Source organism: Homarus americanus, unplaced genomic scaffold, assembly GCF_018991925.1.
Source record: "Homarus americanus isolate GMGI-L3 unplaced genomic scaffold, GMGI_Hamer_2.0 scaffold28051, whole genome shotgun sequence".
Lineage (NCBI taxonomy): Eukaryota > Metazoa > Arthropoda > Malacostraca > Decapoda > Nephropidae > Homarus > Homarus americanus.
In genome coordinates, this window is record NW_024720144.1 from 106,821 (window position 1) to 126,257 (window position 19,437).

At 43.0% G+C, this 19,437-nt stretch overlaps 1 protein-coding gene across 1 annotated transcript; it reads right to left on the reverse strand.

Annotated features, from left to right (window-relative positions):
* Positions 1-2,327: 2,327 nt before the first annotated feature.
* On the reverse strand, positions 2,328-16,220 carry LOC121860431 (probable glutamate receptor). The gene is made up of 11 exons (XM_042357590.1): positions 15,671-16,220; positions 14,824-14,969; positions 14,164-14,257; positions 8,218-8,370; positions 6,479-6,626; positions 6,162-6,310; positions 5,755-5,906; positions 4,303-4,612; positions 3,959-4,117; positions 3,498-3,647; positions 2,328-3,083 (listed from the first exon to the last, which is right to left on the reverse strand). Exons 1-11 carry the CDS (start codon positions 16,208-16,210, stop codon positions 2,904-2,906), a joined length of 2,181 nt encoding a protein of 726 aa, XP_042213524.1. The 5' UTR covers positions 16,211-16,220; the 3' UTR covers positions 2,328-2,903.
* Positions 16,221-19,437: the final 3,217 nt, after the last annotated feature.

A 19,437-nucleotide genomic window follows, 5' to 3' on the forward strand; every position in this document is an offset into this window, starting at 1 on the left:
AACACATCTGCTTTACCACACCAATAAACCGACCATTAATACAGGCGTCAAAAAGTTGTAATGTACCATATTTAATGTCCCTAAATGACTAAATGGATATACGACTCTTAGCTGCATTAGTCAGCTCTGTGAACGCCTTGCCTGCCAAAATTTTGTTTCAGTAGAAGAATTTAGCCGTGAAGGTTTTTCTTCAAGTTTCCCCTCTGCACAACACTTACTTTGTTTAAGCGGCCGGCGGCAAAACAATGTGACTTGTCTGTGGGATTTCAAAACAAATCAATCTGGTCGATAAAAGAATTCAATGCGGCACCGACGGACTGGCCCAGTGGCCCATACGAGGATGGTAATTGGCAACTGGCGATCATAATGTATCCAGGAAAATATAAACACAGTTAACTCAACACCTAATTTAATACCAGGGTCTTGATTGTTGCAAAAATCTATCAGTAGTAAAATTAATACAACTTTTATCGTGCTATAGTCAAATAATATATAGTGCTGCAGTTTTCGCGGACTCACCTGTGGTGTTCTGCCAGTGTTGTCAGTGACGACAGGATGAAGTATGTGACTGTCCTGACGTCCGCTTTACATGTCGCCTTCCACAGTTGCCATCTCGTATTTTAGTATTACCCTGAGATTTTTTTGATGTTTGATGTGAAGTATCTGGTTGGTAGTTCTATGTCACAGGGGCGTAGCCGTGGCGGGCCCCTCCCTTTTGCCGAGATGCTAGTGATGATTATTTGATGTTGCTTTGACGACGAGTTTTTGCGTGTGTCATTATGCACAGTAGATGCGAACTGTGTTGCCTTTTGTTTACATATGTCAATCGTTAATGTTGTTGCGCATGGTTAAGGAGAAATAGTTTAGTTTAGGTGCTCTAATTCCCAGGTTCAATAAATCTCGTTCACTAAATCTTTTCTACATCATACACTATTAAATATTCAGAATCCTAACCTTTTTTCTATCGTTTTAATACATTTTGGTGTTTCAACAACCAGGGTCCTCATACACCCGCTCATTAATTTAGTTTATATACCAAAAAGTTCAGTTAGTCTCGCAGATGTGGTAAATAATTAAATAAGTCTTCCTGTGGTGTGAGGGGACAGACGTGGTCATTGTAGAAGTTTTAATTGTTGCTTTCGATGTCGCATATTTCTCTAAAAGTAATGAAATAAAGGCGGGGTACTACAGTTGGATCAATTATTCTTTACATTTATCAACAGTTTTAAAGTTTTTCTTGTTCCTGTAGAATTAAGAAATTTATTGCTTTATCAGACGCTTATGTGTAAGAATAGTTTAGTTCTTTCTTTAGTATCAACATAAGTAAACAAAGATTCTTTACGTACAGGTGAAATTCTTAAGTCGCTTTAAATATTATCCACCACCATTTACAACTTCCAGAGATGAGTTGAACTAAAGGAATATGATTGGTTGGAAATAACAATGACCATTACACTGTTACCTCATAGCGAAAGAACCAATATACTGTACAATAAGAACTAAAGGGAAATAAAACCTACTTTTTTTTCTACGGTGTATTATGGGAAAACTGATGTACGTACATAAAGAGAATTAATATGATAATATGACTTCAGCTCTAATTTCGGCCGTACTACTATTACGGATGACTTACGTGAATAATAATAACAACATAATCTGGAGATGACAGAATTCGTGATGAGTCGGAGATATTTGATGGTAGTCGTGGTGTGGTGGTGCTGGTGGTAGTAATGTGGTGATGCTGGTGGTAGAGATGTGGTGTGGTGGTGCTGGTGGTAGTGATGCGGTGGTGCTGGAGGTAGAAATGTGGTGGTGTGGTGTGGTGGTGATATTGGTGGTACACTGTAGTAATTTTTTTTTATTTATTTATTTATTTATTTTTTTTTTTTTACTGGATTAGCCCACCCGGGCAAAGGTCATTGACCCACATCAGGGCCTGGGGGCGAAATAATAATAATAATAATAATAATAATAATAATAATAATAACAATAATAATAATAATAATAATAAAATAATAATAATAATAATAATAATAATAACAATAACAACAGCAATAACAATAATAATAATAATAATAATAATAATAACAATAATAATAATAATAATAATAATAATAATAATAACAATAATAATAATAATAATAATAAAAATAATAACAATAACAACAGCAATAACAATAATAATAATAATAATAATAATAATAATAATAATAATAATAATAATAATAATGATAATAATAATAATAAAGAAAGATCAGTAGTGAGAAACGATATATGTATGTTGTGTTGTCAATAGTAAGAGAAACAATTGAGACCCTGCAATTGTGTGTAAATGTGGCAGAAAGTCATATCAGCAACCTGGGACTTGGTCACATATGGCAACAGGGTCTACCATCAGACAACACATTATGCTTCTAATATCTTCCTAGGCCGTAGTACCTCCCTCTTTGATAGCTACCTAGGTGATAGTATAGTGATATTGGTGGTAGTAGTATGGAGTTGTGATAGCAATAGTGTGGTAGTGGTAGCAGAGTGGTGGTAATAGTGGTATGTGAATTTGCTTGTATGACTGCTGTTTAATGTGTGTGTGTGTGTGTGTGTGTGTGTGTTTGTTATGGATGTATGTGCACAAGTACGCTATTTGTGTTTGTATCTACGTGTGCTTCAAATGTACAAATATTTATATGCCTGTGTGCCAGTGCATGTATCTACAAGAACTCATGTTTTGTTTGTATCATAGTACCATTAAGCGTCAACGTAAATTTGCGACGTAAAGAACAATGTCATAAACTATAATATAACCTGACATCTGTATACGAGTATTCTGCAATATATCTCCAGCATGAAAGGAGGATAGAGGCGAGTTGGCGTTCCATAGTAGCAATCTTAAGGGGGTCTCAGAGTTACTGTTTCTCTGGGGAGATCTCCAGCAGGAAAAGAAGGAGAGATGCCACCCAACCGATGACAATTACGAAGAAAATGCCCTGCAGGTGATCTAGACTGAGAGGAATGCCCACCTCCCGTTCCACCACGTCCGTGTCTTCCGCCACCGCAGACTCGTCATCACCTTCCCTCTTCAGCATCTACCAAGACAATCTCCACTGTTATATAAATTTGCTCTCAAGGACTAAAATTTCCCAAATCATTGCTGAGATAAAATATATTTGCAGGACAGGACATAATCAGACATTTTACTATTTATTAAAAATTTATTCACTTAATTGATAAATGTCTGAATTGTGACGAATCTCTTTGAGGACTCATTACCCGCTTACAGCCTAGAGAGTGGTAGACTTACGGAATCTGGCATTTAGTGAATTAATTTTAGAAGTTAGACTGTTACAACCATTTGGAGGCCAGGACAGGGTGAAGCGCAAGGCAATAAACCTTCAGGTGAGTAGAAAGGTACAGATAGAAATGTGTCGATTCATATACGGAGGCACAAATGAAGCAACAGACAATAAAAATATAAAGCAACATGAGAGCAACAAACTCACCGATATCTGAACTGAGAGTCTGAGGGAAGTGAGGAAGAAGTGCCTGGTGAGTCCGGCGTTGAGCATCCAGCCGATGACTTGATCAAACTTCCTCTTGATGGGTGAGTGACGCTGTAGACCCAAGGCGATGTTGTACGGGGAGAAACATTCCTGCATCGCCAACACACACGTTAGAAGCCATTCTTTAGTTGTTGTTTTTTTAATTATATGTCGCCATTTTTTCTAGTGCCTCAAATTAGTCTGATGTTTAATTATATTATAGAGCAAATAAGGGAAGCTTAAAGAGCTTTTTAATAAATAAAAATTAAATCAGCTCTGGAAATTTGTCTGCAGTTTCGAAGTATCCACTCTCGGATAGGAATGGATTATGTTGATAGATGTTTATATTTACTTCATGTTTTTCATCTTAGTTTATGTTGGTGACCTTATTTTCACCCTAGAGTCAGAGTTGGTGAGCTTACCTTCATGACCCTCATCCTAGACTGCCCACGACTGAAAAACTTGGTGGCAACAACATACTCGATGTAGGCTCGGTTCTGTAGGAAGACAGCCTTCCCGTCCAGTACGCCCGGGAAGATGTGCTCGTCGTTGTTGTGGCCCTGATACACCTTCGTCAAGCTCTGTCGACCAAACTTTTATGTATAAGACTTTGCTGATATATATATATATATATATATATATATATATATATATATATATATATATATATATATATATATATATATATATATATATATATATATATATATATATATATATATATATATATATATATCAAAGAATATTGAAGCAAGACAAGACTTACCTGGAGGTCGGGATCACTGGCAGAGGCAAGAGCACCCTTGTAGAACTGGCCCATGCCTGACACCTGCTTCCGGGAGGCGTGAAGCTCCTTAATGGTCTCCATGGTGGCAGGAGACTTGCTCACCATGAGGAAGGCGGTGAGGTTGGTGGAGTAAGCTATAGTGATAGTGATGGTGTAGAGCCACAGGAAGATGATGAACACCCTCGTGCTCTTCATCTGTGGCAGCGTGACCTGAGCCTCACAGCAGTGAAGACCCAGAGCGTAGTAACAGCTGAAGCTAAGAGACTGAAGGCTCTTCATCTCCTCCCCGCTGTTGGTGGAAGTGACCATTATATCTTCACTCATACAGTACTTACACTTGACAACAGTAAATGTTAACGAAAAAGTTTCTTTTTCTTGTGTTTCAATGTGCCCAGAGCTGCTAATATATGAAGTACTGTTTGGACATATTATACCCAAGGGAAACCCTGGAGATATTAGGTAAGGGAATCACGGAGGCGACTATGAAAGGAATTGTTGCACCAATTGTAAGGCATGATTCTAACTCCTCTTGACCAAATGCTAAATTGAATCCGATGAACGGCTTATTGCATGGGAGAAAACACATCACAGACAAGAATTACAACTGACAGAACTGGGATATATATAAACGTGTGGGTTAGTTGTGTGACACACCGCTAATTAGCGACAATAGTCTGATTAAGCTTTCAAAGGCAGACTAAGGTTTCTGACACATATTTATAGAGTATATATACAGTATATATATATATATATATATATATATATATATATATATATATATATATATATATATATATATATATATATATATATATATATATATATATATATCACTGCTGATAACTACAAAAAAAGAAAGCACGAAGTTCCCAAGCGCTTTCGTGTAATTCACATTTTCAGGGTGAGTAAGCACCTACAGTGACTTACTTGTATGTATATATATATATATATATATATATATATATATATATATATATATATATATATATATAAAATAATATTTAATGGTTTATTAAAAGAGCATGGCAGCCGGAAGGCTGAAAATATACAGTTACATAATTGGGAATAGGTCTCTTGATTTACAAATAATTTACAAGTAACATAAGTGATGCAAATATGATATATAATGACTAGGTGGGGAGAAGGTCACACTACAGGGCATTTCAACTTAATGACAGTGCAAAAAGGTAAGATTGACTGGGATTGAATACATTGGTTGATTACAAGTTATTGATAATTTTTACAATGTTTGGGACTAGGCTGTTCTTATAGCGATCATTACGTGCTCATGTGGGCTGGTTGCGGTTGTGGTGTCGAACAACAATTTTCGGACGAGGGATCTTGGTTGGTAGTAGAAGCCGGTATCGAGGTTTGTGCAGAAACGTGTGTGTGCACTTATATGTTTTGTGATAAATGGAGGCGAGTACTGACCAGACGGCGCTGCCCCGCGCCAAGAGGTAGAGGACGGGTCCGGAGATGATGAGACCAATTAAGATAGCGAGCCAGGTGATGCCCTGGAAGGGGTAAGCCAGGGCCTGCCAGCGTGGGAGAGGCGGTTCCGTCCGCGCCATGAAGCAGCTCAGCTGGTGACACAACACTTTGTTGGCTGACTTGTCTACAAGTTGGTAAGGTATTATGCAAGAATGTTTGGGGGTCAGTCATATTTTTTCACCGTATATGTGACCTGGTGCTTCTGGGTAAAATAGCAATACTATTCAACTTACACACTGGTTATTCTAAGAAATATATTTCGACGTTATATCCGAAAAATTATTAGCTTTGAGGTTCCAGTGTTTCATCGCAACAATGATTGCCTTAACACTTAAGCAAAGACTTGCCTCTGAGTCATAAGGTGCACTGTAGTCGAGGATACTGGTGCGGACGATGGACACGTAGAGGTTTACCATTCCCATATCAACCTCGTTCTTCGACAACATCCCCACCATCCCCGTCCAGCTACCATTGACTTCATAGCCCCAGTGTTGTCCTGCGGTAACAAAAGAAAAACTTGACATTTGACAAATATATGAATGCAAGTTTAATAAGTTAATAATAATGTTAGTGTATGTATACTTAATAACCAATACCATTTGTAATCAAGTATTGTTCCTCAACAATAACATACTGCGCCTCAATGTCAACAGACTGTACACACCTTCAGGAGGTTCCACAAACTGAATGGTGAAGTTAAGCACCTGGGCCAAGGTCTTCACCACACCGATGTCTATACCGTAGCGGAGGAGCACAGTGCCGTTCTTCGCCCGCTGGTAGAACACACTTGGCTTCCACTCAAATGCTACAGCCTGTGTGGGGAAATGACGCAGTAGATAGCGAGGGGTGCAGGGTTGTCTGATAAATATGGGGTGAATAAAATTCAAAACATACGGAACACAAATATGAAAAGGACATAAAATGCCTGACAAGAATGAATGTGTGTGTGTGTGTGTGTGTGTGTGTGTGTGTGTGTGTGAGTGTGTGTGTGTGTGTGTGTGTTTATGGAGTGATTAGGTGAAGGATGTGTCGTGGTAAAGAGGAGGGCAGAGTTCGCAAACAAATCAGAATGACATTTTCCATGACCAGATCGCGTAAAAGGCTTCTGTGCGAACTTGCTATAGTGCAGCCAAAGATCTTCAATATGGTGACGATACTTAGCATGAGTATTTTTTTCTAACTTACGCCTGACGAGTTTATCGAGGTGACGGCAAGATCTTGAGCTTTGAGCTGATAGGGTTAAAGTACTGCAGTGTATCAGCCATATTTATGTGACTTGCTCTACGTGTGACAACAAGAAGCGTAATTCTTCAAGTCTACAAAAATTATCTTTATATGATTTTGATTTAAGATTTTAAATGTGTAAATTCCTAGAGAACATATTGTTGAAGGTACTACATTATATATTATTACAGTATATGCGGTTGGAAATGAAACAGACGACGATTAAGTAACTGTCACCAAACTCCATTACCCATAAAGATAACGTCCTCCAGGTTCTTACCCTTATACACATAACACGAACGCGTTGAACCCTGGAGGGAAAATGTAAAAGGTAAAGTATGGACACTGCTGCTTATTATAAAGAAAAGTCATAGTCATGATAAGTTGTCATGGGTTGCGTTAGGCTTACCCACGCAACCAACTTCAAAGTTTGTTTTACTGGAGATAAGGCACCCTGCGTGGAAAGAAGTTCTTGTGCGGAAGCCTGGTTGCAACAAGAGCAATCCAGACCGGCAGTAAATGTATCACTTGAAGAATTAAGGATCTGTTAAGTCATACCCATAGTAGAGTAATCACATGTGTCCCCAAGTGGAAATTCCCTCTTTTAGAAGATTAATTTATTACAGCGTGAACGTGAATGACTCATATATCTATGCAAATTGTAAATCATTGTATGGAAGCTTGCCAAATAAATGTAAGTGCAATTATCTGCCCGTATCAGTGATCCTATCTTATTGTTACAAAAGGTAATGACTGATTGGTTATGACGAAGTATAACCGATAACTTAGACGGATGTTAGAAATTAATGGAACTCATTAAATCATCAATTATCAAGTATAAATCGTGGAATGTCGAGTGGAGTGAATTTCTACGTAGATACGCCATAATCTCCTGTCAGTAACCAGTGTGAAGGTATCGAACTCTACGGTAAGAAATATAAGAAAAACAATATACTATAACCTTATGTAACCTTATATAACCTCTACACCTACAGTAGACTTTACCAAATCCATGACATAAGTGTTGAAACGTTGCCGTTCTAGTTTTCCACAACTTTTCCATGACTGGTTAAGATTTTCGATAACTGTGAGAACTCTGGGAAGGGTGTGTTGGGTGAGGAGGGGATGATAACAATAACAAAGTCTGCAGTTTTAGCTGGTAACAAGACGGCAACTCACCTTGAGCACGGCTCCCTGTAGATCCCGTAATTTATCAGGGAAGAGATCCACCTGGGAGCTGAACCTGTGTCCCCGCCAGGTGGTGACGCGCTTTACTCCTTGACTCCAGTACAGCTGGTTCATGTACACCCCCCACTCTCCCTCGGCACCAGACTGTGTGTATGGTAGACACATGGTACAGTACAGCTGGTTCATGTACACCCCCCACTCTCTCTCGGCACCAGACTGTGTGTAAGGGAGACACATGAGCCTGGCTCTGGTTCATGTACACCCCCAGCACCAGACTGTGTGTGGGGAGACATGTGTACAGCTGGTTCAGCTTCCCCCACACCAGACTGTGTGGGGAGACACATACATACAGCTGGTTCATGTACACCTCCCTCCCTCGGCACCAGACATGGGAGACACTGGTACAGTACACTGGTTCATGCCACCCCCACTCTCCCTCGGCACCAGACTGTGTGTATGGATACATGGTACAGTACAGCTGGTTCATGTACACCCCCACTTCCTCGGCACCAGACTGTGTGTATGGGTGGTAGTACAGCTGGTTCATGTACACCCCTCTCCCTCGGCACCAATGGAGACACGCCAGTACAATACAGCTGGTTCATGTGACTGTGTGTACACAGTGCATACCTGGTTTCATGCACACCCCACTCTCCTCGGCACCAGACTGTGTGTGGGGAGACACATGGTACAGTACAGCTGGTTCATGTACACCCCCCTCTCCTCTCGGCACCAGACTGTGTGTAAGGAGACACATGGTCAGTACAGCTGGTTCATGTACACCCCCCTCTCCTAGGCACCAGACTGTGTGGGGAGACACATGGTACAGTACAGCTGGTTCACATGCACCCCCCTCCTCGGCACCAGACTGGTGTCATACAGTACACCCCCCACTCCTCGGCACCAGACTGTGTGACACATGGCAAGTACAGCTGGTTCATACACCCCCTCTCCCTCGGCACCAGACTGTGTATGGGAGACATGGTACAGTACAGCTGGTTCATGGCCACCCCCACCTCCTCAGCACCAGACTATGTACACCCTTGGCAAGTAGGAGACACATGGTACAGTACAGCTGGTCATGCACCCCCACTCTCCTAGGCACCAGACTGTGTGTGTAGGGGCACATGGTACAGCACCAGCTGTCATGCCACCCCACCAATACACTCTCTCTCGGCACCAGACTGTGTGTATGGGAGACACATGGACACACATGGCACCAGACACCATGGTACAGTACAGCTGGTTCATGTACACCCCCCACTCTCCCTCGGCACCAGACTGTGTGTATGGGAGACACATGGTACTGTACAGCTGGTTCATGTACACCCCACTCTCCCTCGGCACCAGACTGTGTGGAGACACACATGGTGTACAGCTGGTTCATGTACACCCCCACTCTCCTCGGCACCAGACTGTGTGGGGAGACACATGGTACAGTACAGCTGGTTCATGTCACCTCGGCACCAGACCACCCCACAGACACACCAGACTGGTGTCTCTCGGCACAGACTGTGTATGGGGAGACACATGGTACAGCAGCTGGTTCATGTGTACCCCCCACTCTCCCTCGGCACCAGACTGTGTGTATGGGAGACACATGGTACAGCTGGTTTCATGTACCCCCACTCTCCCTCGGCACCAGGACTGTGTGTGGGAGACACATGGCCTCATGCACCAGCTTCCCCTCTCGGCACCAGACAGACTGTGTGTGAGGGATCACAGCTGGTTCATGTACCAGACATACAGCATGGTTCATGTTCACACCCCCACTCCTCTTCCTCGGTACAGTCCAGCTGGGAGACACATAGTACATGCATGGAGCACCAGACTGTGGTATGCATGTATTTCATGTACACCCCACTCTCCCTCGGCACAGACTGTGTAAGGAGACACATAGTACAGTACAGCTGGTTCAGCACACCCCCACTCTCCCTCGGCACCAGACTGTGTGTATGGGGTGTACAGCTGGTTCATGTACCCCCACTCCTCGGCACCAGACTGTGTGTATAGACACACACAGTACAGCTGGTCAGCACCTGTACACACCCCATGGCACCAGACTGTGTGTATGGGGAGCTGCTGGTTCATGTACACCCCCACTCTCCTCGGCACCAGACTGTGTGTAGGGGACACATGAGTCTGGTTCATGTACACCCCCCACTTCCCCTCGGCACTGTGTGTGTAAGGGAACCATGGTGTGCTGGTTCATGCACACCTCCACACTCCTCGGCACCCAGACTGTGTGTATGGGAGACACATGGTACAATACAGCTGGTTCATGTACCCCACTCCCTAGGCACCAGACTGTGTGTGGGAGACACATGGTACATGTACAATGGTTCATACACCCCCCACCTCGGCACCAGACTGTGTGTGTATGGGAGACACATGGTACAGCACAGCTGGTTCATGCACCCCCCTCCTCGGCACCAGACTGTGTGTAAGGGGCACCCTGGTTCATGTGCACCTCCAGACTGTGTGTATGGGAGACACATGGTACAGTACAGCTGGTTCATGTACACCCCCACTCTCCCTCGGCACCAGACTGTGTGTGTAAGGGGGGACACATGGTACAGCAGCTGGTTCTGTCCTTCCCTCGGCCCAGACTGTGTATGGGAGACTGGTTCATGCACCCCCCACTCTCCCTAGGCACCAGACTGTGTGTATGGGAGACCCACATGTGACAGTACAGCTGGTTCATGTACACCCCCACCTCTCTCGGCACACAGACTGTGCACACCTCCCAGGGGGACACATGGTACAGTACAGTTCATGCACCCCTCACTCTCCCTCGGCACCAGACTGTGTGTATGGGAGACACATGGTACAGTACAGCTGGTTCATGTAGCCACCTCCCACTCCCTCGGCACCAGACTGTGTGTATGGGACACATGGCTGAGTACAGCTGGTTCATCGCACCCCCACTCTCCCTCGGCACCAGACTGTGTGAGGGAACACATGGTACATACAGCTGGTTCATGTACACCCCACTCTCTCTCTCGGCACCAGACTGTGTGTATGGGAGACACATGGTACAGTACAGCTGGTTCATGTAACAACCCCCCACTCTCCCTCGGCACCAGACTGTGTGTAGGGGACACATGGTAAACAGTACAGCTGGTTCATGTACACCTCACACTCTCCCTCGGCACCAGACTGTGTGTATGGGGAGCACAATGCAGTACAGCTGGTTCATGCACCCCCCACTCTCCCTCGGCACCAGACTGTGTGTATGGGGAGCACATGAGCCATTACAGCTGGTTCATGTACACCCCCCTCTCTCGGCACCAGCTGTGTGTATGGGAGACACATGGCCAGCAGCTGGTTCATGCACACCCCACTCTCCCTCGCACCAGACTGTGTATGGGAGACACATGTACAGTACAGCTGGTTCATGTACACCCCCACTCCCTCGGACTGAGTGTATACAGCAGCTGGTTGACACTCGGCAGCACATGGTTCATACACTAGTTGGGAGACACATGGTAGTTCACACACCCCACCTCCCTCGGCACCAGACTGTGTGTAAGGGTCACATGGTACAGCACAGCAGTTCATGTACACCCCCACTCTCCCTCGGCACCAGACTGTGTGTAGGGATGACACATGGTACACACAGAGTACAGTACAGCAGCTGGTTCACACCCCCACTCTCCTCGGCACCAGACTGTGTGTAAGGGGAGACACATGGCCAGTACAGCTGGTTCATGTACACCCCCACTCTCCTCGGCACCAGACTGTGTGTGGAGACACATGGTACAGTACAGCTGGTTCATGTACACCCCCACTCTCTTGGCACCAGACTGTGTGTGTATGGGAGACACATGAGTACAGTACAGCTGGTTCATGTACACCTCCCACTCTCCCTCGGCACCAGCTGTGTATGGGAGACACATGGTACAGTACAGCTGGTCATGTACACCCCCTTTCGTATGGGAGACATGGTAGTACAGCTGGTTCATGTACACCACACTCTCGGCACCAGACTGTGTGTATGGTAGACACATGGTACAGTACAGCTGGTTCATGTTCTGCACACCCCACTCTCGGCACCAGACTGTGTGTAAGGGAGCAGCATGGTACAGCAGCTGGTTCATACTCTCCTCGGCACCAGACATTGTGTGTCGGCACCAGACTGTGTATGGGAGACACATGGTACAGTACAGCTGGTTCATGTACACCCCCACTCTCCCTCGGCACCAGACTGTGTATGGGAGACACATGGTACAGTACAGCTGGTTCATGTACACCCCACTCTCCTCGGCACCAGACTGTGTGTGTAGGGACACACAGTACAGCTGGTTCTGTACACCCCCCACTCTCCCTCGGCACCAGATTGTGTGTGTATGGGAGACACATGGTACAGTACAGCTGGTTCATGTACACCCCACTCTCCCTCGGCACCAGACAGACACATGGTACAGTACTGGTTCATGTACACCCCCACTCTCCCGGCACCAGACTGTGTGTATGGAGCATGAGTACAGTACAGCTGGTTCATGCTCACACCCCACTCTCCTCGGCACCAGACTGTGTGGTAGCAGACACATGAGCACACAGCAGCTGGTTCATGTACACCCCCACTCTCGGCACCAGAGGTGTATGGGAGACACATGGTACAGTACACAGCTGGTTCATGTACACCCACCACTCTCCCCAGCACCAGACTGTGTATGGGGAGACACATGGTACAGTACAGCTGGTTCATGTACACACACCTCTCCCTCGGCACCAGACTGTGTGTGGGAGACACATGGTACAGTACAGCTGGTTCATGTACACCCCCACTCTCCTCGGCACCAGACTGTGTGTGTGGGGAGACACATGGGTAGTTGGTCATGTACACCCCCACTCCTCGGCACCAGACTGGTTTTGTAGACCACAGCACCAGCTGGTTCATGCACACCCCACCTCCCTCGGCACCAGACTGTGTAAGGGAGACACACAGTGAGTACAGACTGTGTATGGCACAGGCACAGCTGGTTCATACACCCCCCACTCCTCGGCAGACTGTGTGTAAGGAGACATGGTACATGCTGGTTCATGTACACCCCCACTCTCCCTCCACCAGTACAGCTGGTTCATGTACACCCCCACAGCCAGGCAATGCAGGGAGTGGCACAGTACAGCTGGTTCATGACTCAGCACCAGACTGTGTGTATGAGGTAAGGATGCACCCCCCACTCTCCCTCGGCACCAGACTGTGTGTATGGGAGACACATGGTACAGTACAGCTGGTTCATGTACACCCCCCACTCTCCCTCGGCACCAGACTGTGTGTATGGGAGACACATGGTACAGTACAGCTGGTTCATGTACACCCCCCACTCTCTCCAGGTTGCCTATACCTGTCCCAATATGGTATACTTTAGTCCCAAACTGCAGTTCACATTTAATGGATAAGGTCAAATGTCAAGGTAGTTACCGGTACGTACTACTCTATGATGAGTCCTTAATAAGCGTATGAGAGCTAAACAAATGAACTAACAGGTACGGTTCTGAGTTTATCATACACTACAGTTAAAAGTCGTTTCTTCATATTCTTTAGGTCATGCAACAGCTGCTGTAGCGGTTGAGTCATGCACGTCTTAACAAAATTGGGCTTATCGTTTGTGAATGGAAGGATTTACTATAACATGAGAATTTCTCGACATAATACAGAAATATACCATAACAAACATCAGCTTTGTGTTGCTGGACTTAAAAATATCCACGGAAAATTAAAGGACTTTTAAACACTGTCTACAGAATACCCGTATTTACAACTCATTCCAACCCGGTTACTATTAATTTTCAGTAGATCAGAATAATATATAATTTTTTTTGTAATTATACTGAGAGCTTTTCTCTAGGTCTCATAACAGTGAGAGCAACACAAACTCTATTATTTATCAAGAAATTAAAACTAGTATAGACATTTACTGCCCTTCTCACCTCTGTTGCTCCAACGATGTGCTCAGTCTTCTTGCCTTTCTCAGATAACGCCAGAAACTCCAGGTCGTCCTTGGAGGGCACCACAAACAGGTACCTGGTAAAGAGGAAAACTATTTCATACCAGAGTAATGATTATCAACTTTGCCATCACCTTGATTTATAACACTTTGTGTTTACAAGATTTATCTGTCCTCTTGTGAGATCTACAGGTCGCTTATGGCACTTTTACAGGAAAACGCTTGAATCAGTATTTTGGTTCAATATAAAAGAAAAATACGAATTTAATAAACACATATGAACTGTCCAATAAAACTCAGTTCAAGAAAAACAGTCAAGTACAGTATATTCGTATGGTATGATATTTATGAAAACAAATTTAACCAAATCGCCAGTATTGTTTCTTTAATATTACGTCAATACAGGGGCGGATCAAGGAATATCAAAAGGTGGGTCCAAGAAGTTATGGATCGGGGAACATGGCGAGCACCGATATCATGGACATTTTGAGGCCATTTGCACTTGATATTAAAAGATATTCCGAGGTCAATAGTAATCAATTTTTACTATACAAAAACGCCTGAGTCAAATGCTGCATTAAAGAAAAAGTATTGCAATTTTCTGATGAACAGGGCGGTTCAGACCCCTAGAACGTTGTATCACCTGCCGTGGTAGTCCCAGGAGTTGGGGTGAGTGTTGACGAAGGTGAGGAGCGGGTCGAGCTGCTGCAGGAGGAAGACGTAGCCGCTACACCCTGACGACACCCACACTATCTCCAGCAGGTCCTGTGTCTTGTTCACCTTCACCACCTGCCAATATGTACAGTTGTACACATTAACCCTACTAATGAAGACATATATTACTGCATTCGTTAAGTAGTTTTTTTTAACTTAACCGACATTTCACCCCCTTAAATCAATTAATCACTTGGTTCCTTTTCAGCTCATTTACTTTTACGTCCTTTTAATTTTTTTTTTATTCTCTCTTTCTAAGCCTTCCATTCACTGTTATTCTCACCTCTAACATATAATGGTACTTTTCTTACATATAGGTGTCCTCTCAATACATTCCTGTCATTCAACGAACTATTCCATTTCTTGTCCAGCAATACCTGGTGTAAACAACCTATACCTGCACACATTTTTATAAGTTTCTCTTTTTACATCATGTTTCCATACCAACACTCCTCTCGGCATGTTTCTATCAGTCTCTCTCCATAAAGCACTGAAACTTTCTGAGTATTTTCAAAGGTCTTCCTAAAGCTTCTCTCTTTCCGTTTCATTTACCCTTAACACTTAAATACTCACTTCAACCATCTCACATACCTCGCTTTTACCTGATCCACAATATTATGGGACTCACTGCATTAGGCAGCAGCAGCAGTACAGCTGGTTGTCTACAGTCCACGACATAAGCCAGTAACTAACCTGTCGTGCATTAGGCGGCAGCAGCAGCAGCAGCAGCAGTACAGCTGGTTGTCTACAGTCCACGACATAAACCAGTAACTAACCTGTCGTGCATTAGGCAGCAGCAGCAGGCGGTGCAGTACAGCTGGATGACTGTAGGCAGCATCATAAGCCACCACCACATTACACTCCTCCATCTCCTCCTCAACTACAGCCACCAGCATCCTGCTCAGTGATGCTGCATCTAACATGTCAGCTGACGTCTCTTCCTTCTCATAACGATCGAATAAAACCTTGTTGATGTTTTTAATCTTGTCTCTGAGAGTTACGGGAGATGTGTCGCTCTCTAACTTGGCTGACGGCCGCTTGTGCACGAGGTCAGTGCTCGCGGGTGATGTACATGAATGTTGTGAAGCTGCATGTTTGCTTGTCGATGCTGGAGGCTGCTCATGACACTTATTCTCAGCAAGTGACACCAGCTGGTTCTTGACACCGGGTGTCATCCTCTCTACCTGCGACAAGTTGGCCGAGTTGAACTCCACCAGTGTAGTGTCATGTGTCAGGTGTTCCTGTGAGTTTGTCAGTCCCGCCACACATATTATGATACATATTATCAGCGTCAGAACCATCCTCGTGCCCCTCATGTCTCCTCGTCACCTGCAAGTACAATAAACAGAGTAATCCGGACGGGGACAGATGTGCCAAGGGTGTTGCCAAGTTTAACCCGACCAAACATCGCAGGTTTTCTCCGGTTACTCTAGTTTCCATCTGTACTGACACTGAACAATGAAAGTCGTAACAGAGAAAAGACCGACCGCCTGACCAGCTAGCAGGCTGATAGATGGTGAAATGATAAATTGCATACAATACGTTTGTGTGTGTATATAACCGGGGGTTGCCCAAAGAGGTTGTGATTAGGGGGTAATTTTCTTTACCAACTCGCCACTAAGGCTATCACATTTGACTACCTAATGAGTTTTAAAAGAAAAATAACCAAACGAACTCCAAAAATTTTTTTACTTAATGTTTAATTATTAAAAATTAGCATAAAATTTGATAAAGCAAAATCTTTATTCAAATAGAAAGAAATAATGAAAATAAATATATACTTTTTAATTTACTGCTTGAATAAATTCAGCAGCATTAACCTATTCATGGAAATTAAACTTAAATTATAATTCTCCAAATTTTCTTAAGCTTCCATTTATGTGAAATCTATTGAAGATCTAACTGATCAGTTAAGTCATTTTCACAAGCTATGAGCATAAGATTATACAACCGTTTTTCTGAGGTTCTGATTCTCAGGGATGTCTTCAAAAGCTTAGGCCTGGTAAAAGACCTTTCACTTTAACATACTGAAGGTGGTGGTGTCAAGACTAGCCTGAAAACTTTTGCCACACGAGGAAATAAATAATACTTTCTATGAGCTTTCAGTGCACATTCTGCAGCTGAGCGAATGCTTTTTTCTACATCAGTATACTGCTCCACACACCCAGAAAAATGAATGTTGAACACTTCTAATTCAACTCGGAAAGATTTAGTGTCAGGTATTTCAGATGGTTAGGCTTCTGACAGATTTTTCTTGGCTTCAATAAAGCTTTCTGTGTCATAGTCTGCAACATGAATCAAGAACATCCGCAAAATATTTGAAAGAAGATTTCAGATTTTCACATTTTGAAGTCTACACAGAAATCATCATATCTAAAATTTCATTAATTTCCTTTCAATAATAGGAAAACAAATTATACTGGTCACTAGAGTTTGGATTATCATAATTTTTTTGGGGGGAGGGTGGGGGTGGAGGGAGGGGGGGGGGCTGTTTCCTTTGACGGTGAACTCTCTTGAACTCTTCTCCATCAACATCAATATTTTTTGCAAAGTTGACTGCAGCCTCCAGCAAATGTTTCCGAGCTTCATCATCACTACGTATTGACTGAAGTATTTTCAATGTACTTTTCATACGATAAGAGCTCCAGAAACATCTAAATCCTCAGTTTGCAACACATCTACCTAGTGTTTAGTTTTGTACATAATATTTTCATGAACATCAAAGCAACAATAAAATCAAAAGTTTTAATTTTATAGATGAGACCATTAGCTTTTGTCCTTGCTATTTTTTTTTATTTCATCGATAGCGTATGCACATGTGAATAACAGAAGTATGGTAAAAATGCACTTGTAACTTCATATATCACAAGTTATAGCATTGCAAGGGATTTGGTAGCTTGCATGTTGAATGAAAAATTTGCAAGAAAATTTGTTGTTTGCCACTTCTGACAGTACAGTTACAAGAAGCATCAACAAAATTTGAGCTTATCACAAAGAAGTAATAAAACGATTAAAACCAGGGCCGGATTCAGGAGTGGGCAAAGTGGGCAGCTGCCCAGGGGCCTCCACAATCTGGGGGCCTCCACATGTGCGGTAGTAGCTATATCAGGGCTGGTCGACTTGAAACCACATGAATGACTCCAGTCATGTCTCACTTTTATGTGTGTGTGTGTGTGTGTGTTGGGAATTTGTACACTATCAATAAATATACAGTTAATTAAAAAATTCTCAATGTTCTAATTTCCTCAATATAACTGCATATGGCTTCAAAATTATCCAAAGAAGTGTTCAAATTTCAAAATTTTCCCGGGGGGCTTACAGCGCCCCCGGAACTCCCAGATGTTTAGGCTCGCTTCACTCGCCACCCCACCCTCTTGGGTAGTTATAATGAGGGGGGCCTCCACGAGGAGGCTGCCCATGGACCTCCACAGGTCTAAATCCGGCACTGATTAAAACTGAGTACAACAGGATTTTTTCTTCACTTCGACGAATTCACTGATGTTGCATGTTTAACAATCTTAATTTTGTTTGTGCTCTGAGTGCATGAATCTTGTTTAAGCTGTTTATTGTCAACCCCTTTCAAACTAAAACGTCCACAGTTGAAGAAATGTTGAACATGGCTGAGTCATACAAAAAATTAGAAATCCTAGCCTTTATGTTTCAGTATACGGTATGTAAGGTGGAGCTAAGATAAGGCTATAGTAGGCCCGAGTTGAGAAATGTCAGGTGTTGTGGCTCGCATAAAAAATATAGTCTCAATTTAACATAATCATTGCTGTCTATATTGTCGTGCACTTGCAATCAAGTGCGTGCCTTAAGTACTATATGCTCAACGAAGTTGTCAAAGTTGGAAATTTTATTAAATGGGGAATCAGCATAAGACATTAGAACGTACCGGGTACTTCAAACTGAAGTGTGTTGGCTATCTTGTGTAACTCTTGATTCGGTTTTATGAATCATTAGAAGAGAGTGATCTTTATATCTTAACTAGACGTAGGAACTACATTATAGTTAGCCTGGGTGTTGAGCTCGTGTTATGAAGATGAACTGAAGATCAAGTATGACCATATTACAGTACTGTAGTTGTGTTCGGCAAGCATTTTGAATGTCTTTTTATAAAAATGGACAATATTGCATGAAGTATTTTAAGGGAAGCAAAATCAGAAAAATATGTTAAGTAGTTTTAATAGCTTTTAATAGGGATAAAAAAATTATGACAGGAATGTTTACTGTGAAGTCGTAAACATTTATGCGTGAGGTCTGCACGCTGTAGAATTCTTTGAGGCAAATATTTAATATCACTTTATTAATTTAATCTTCAATTTCAATTATGAGGTCATTGGCACGAATAGTTTTCGATGCGCATAAATTAGTTCGCTGAAAAACACCTTAGAACTTGACAAATAAAACAAAAAAGAATAGCGAGAAAGAAATCACGGCACCACTTGTTTTCCTCACTTCGTCGTAAGAATTTCCAAGCGAAGGTTATTCTACAAGAATTTCTTCGCTAATGAACACTTATGGTATTCGAACGGCAATATGG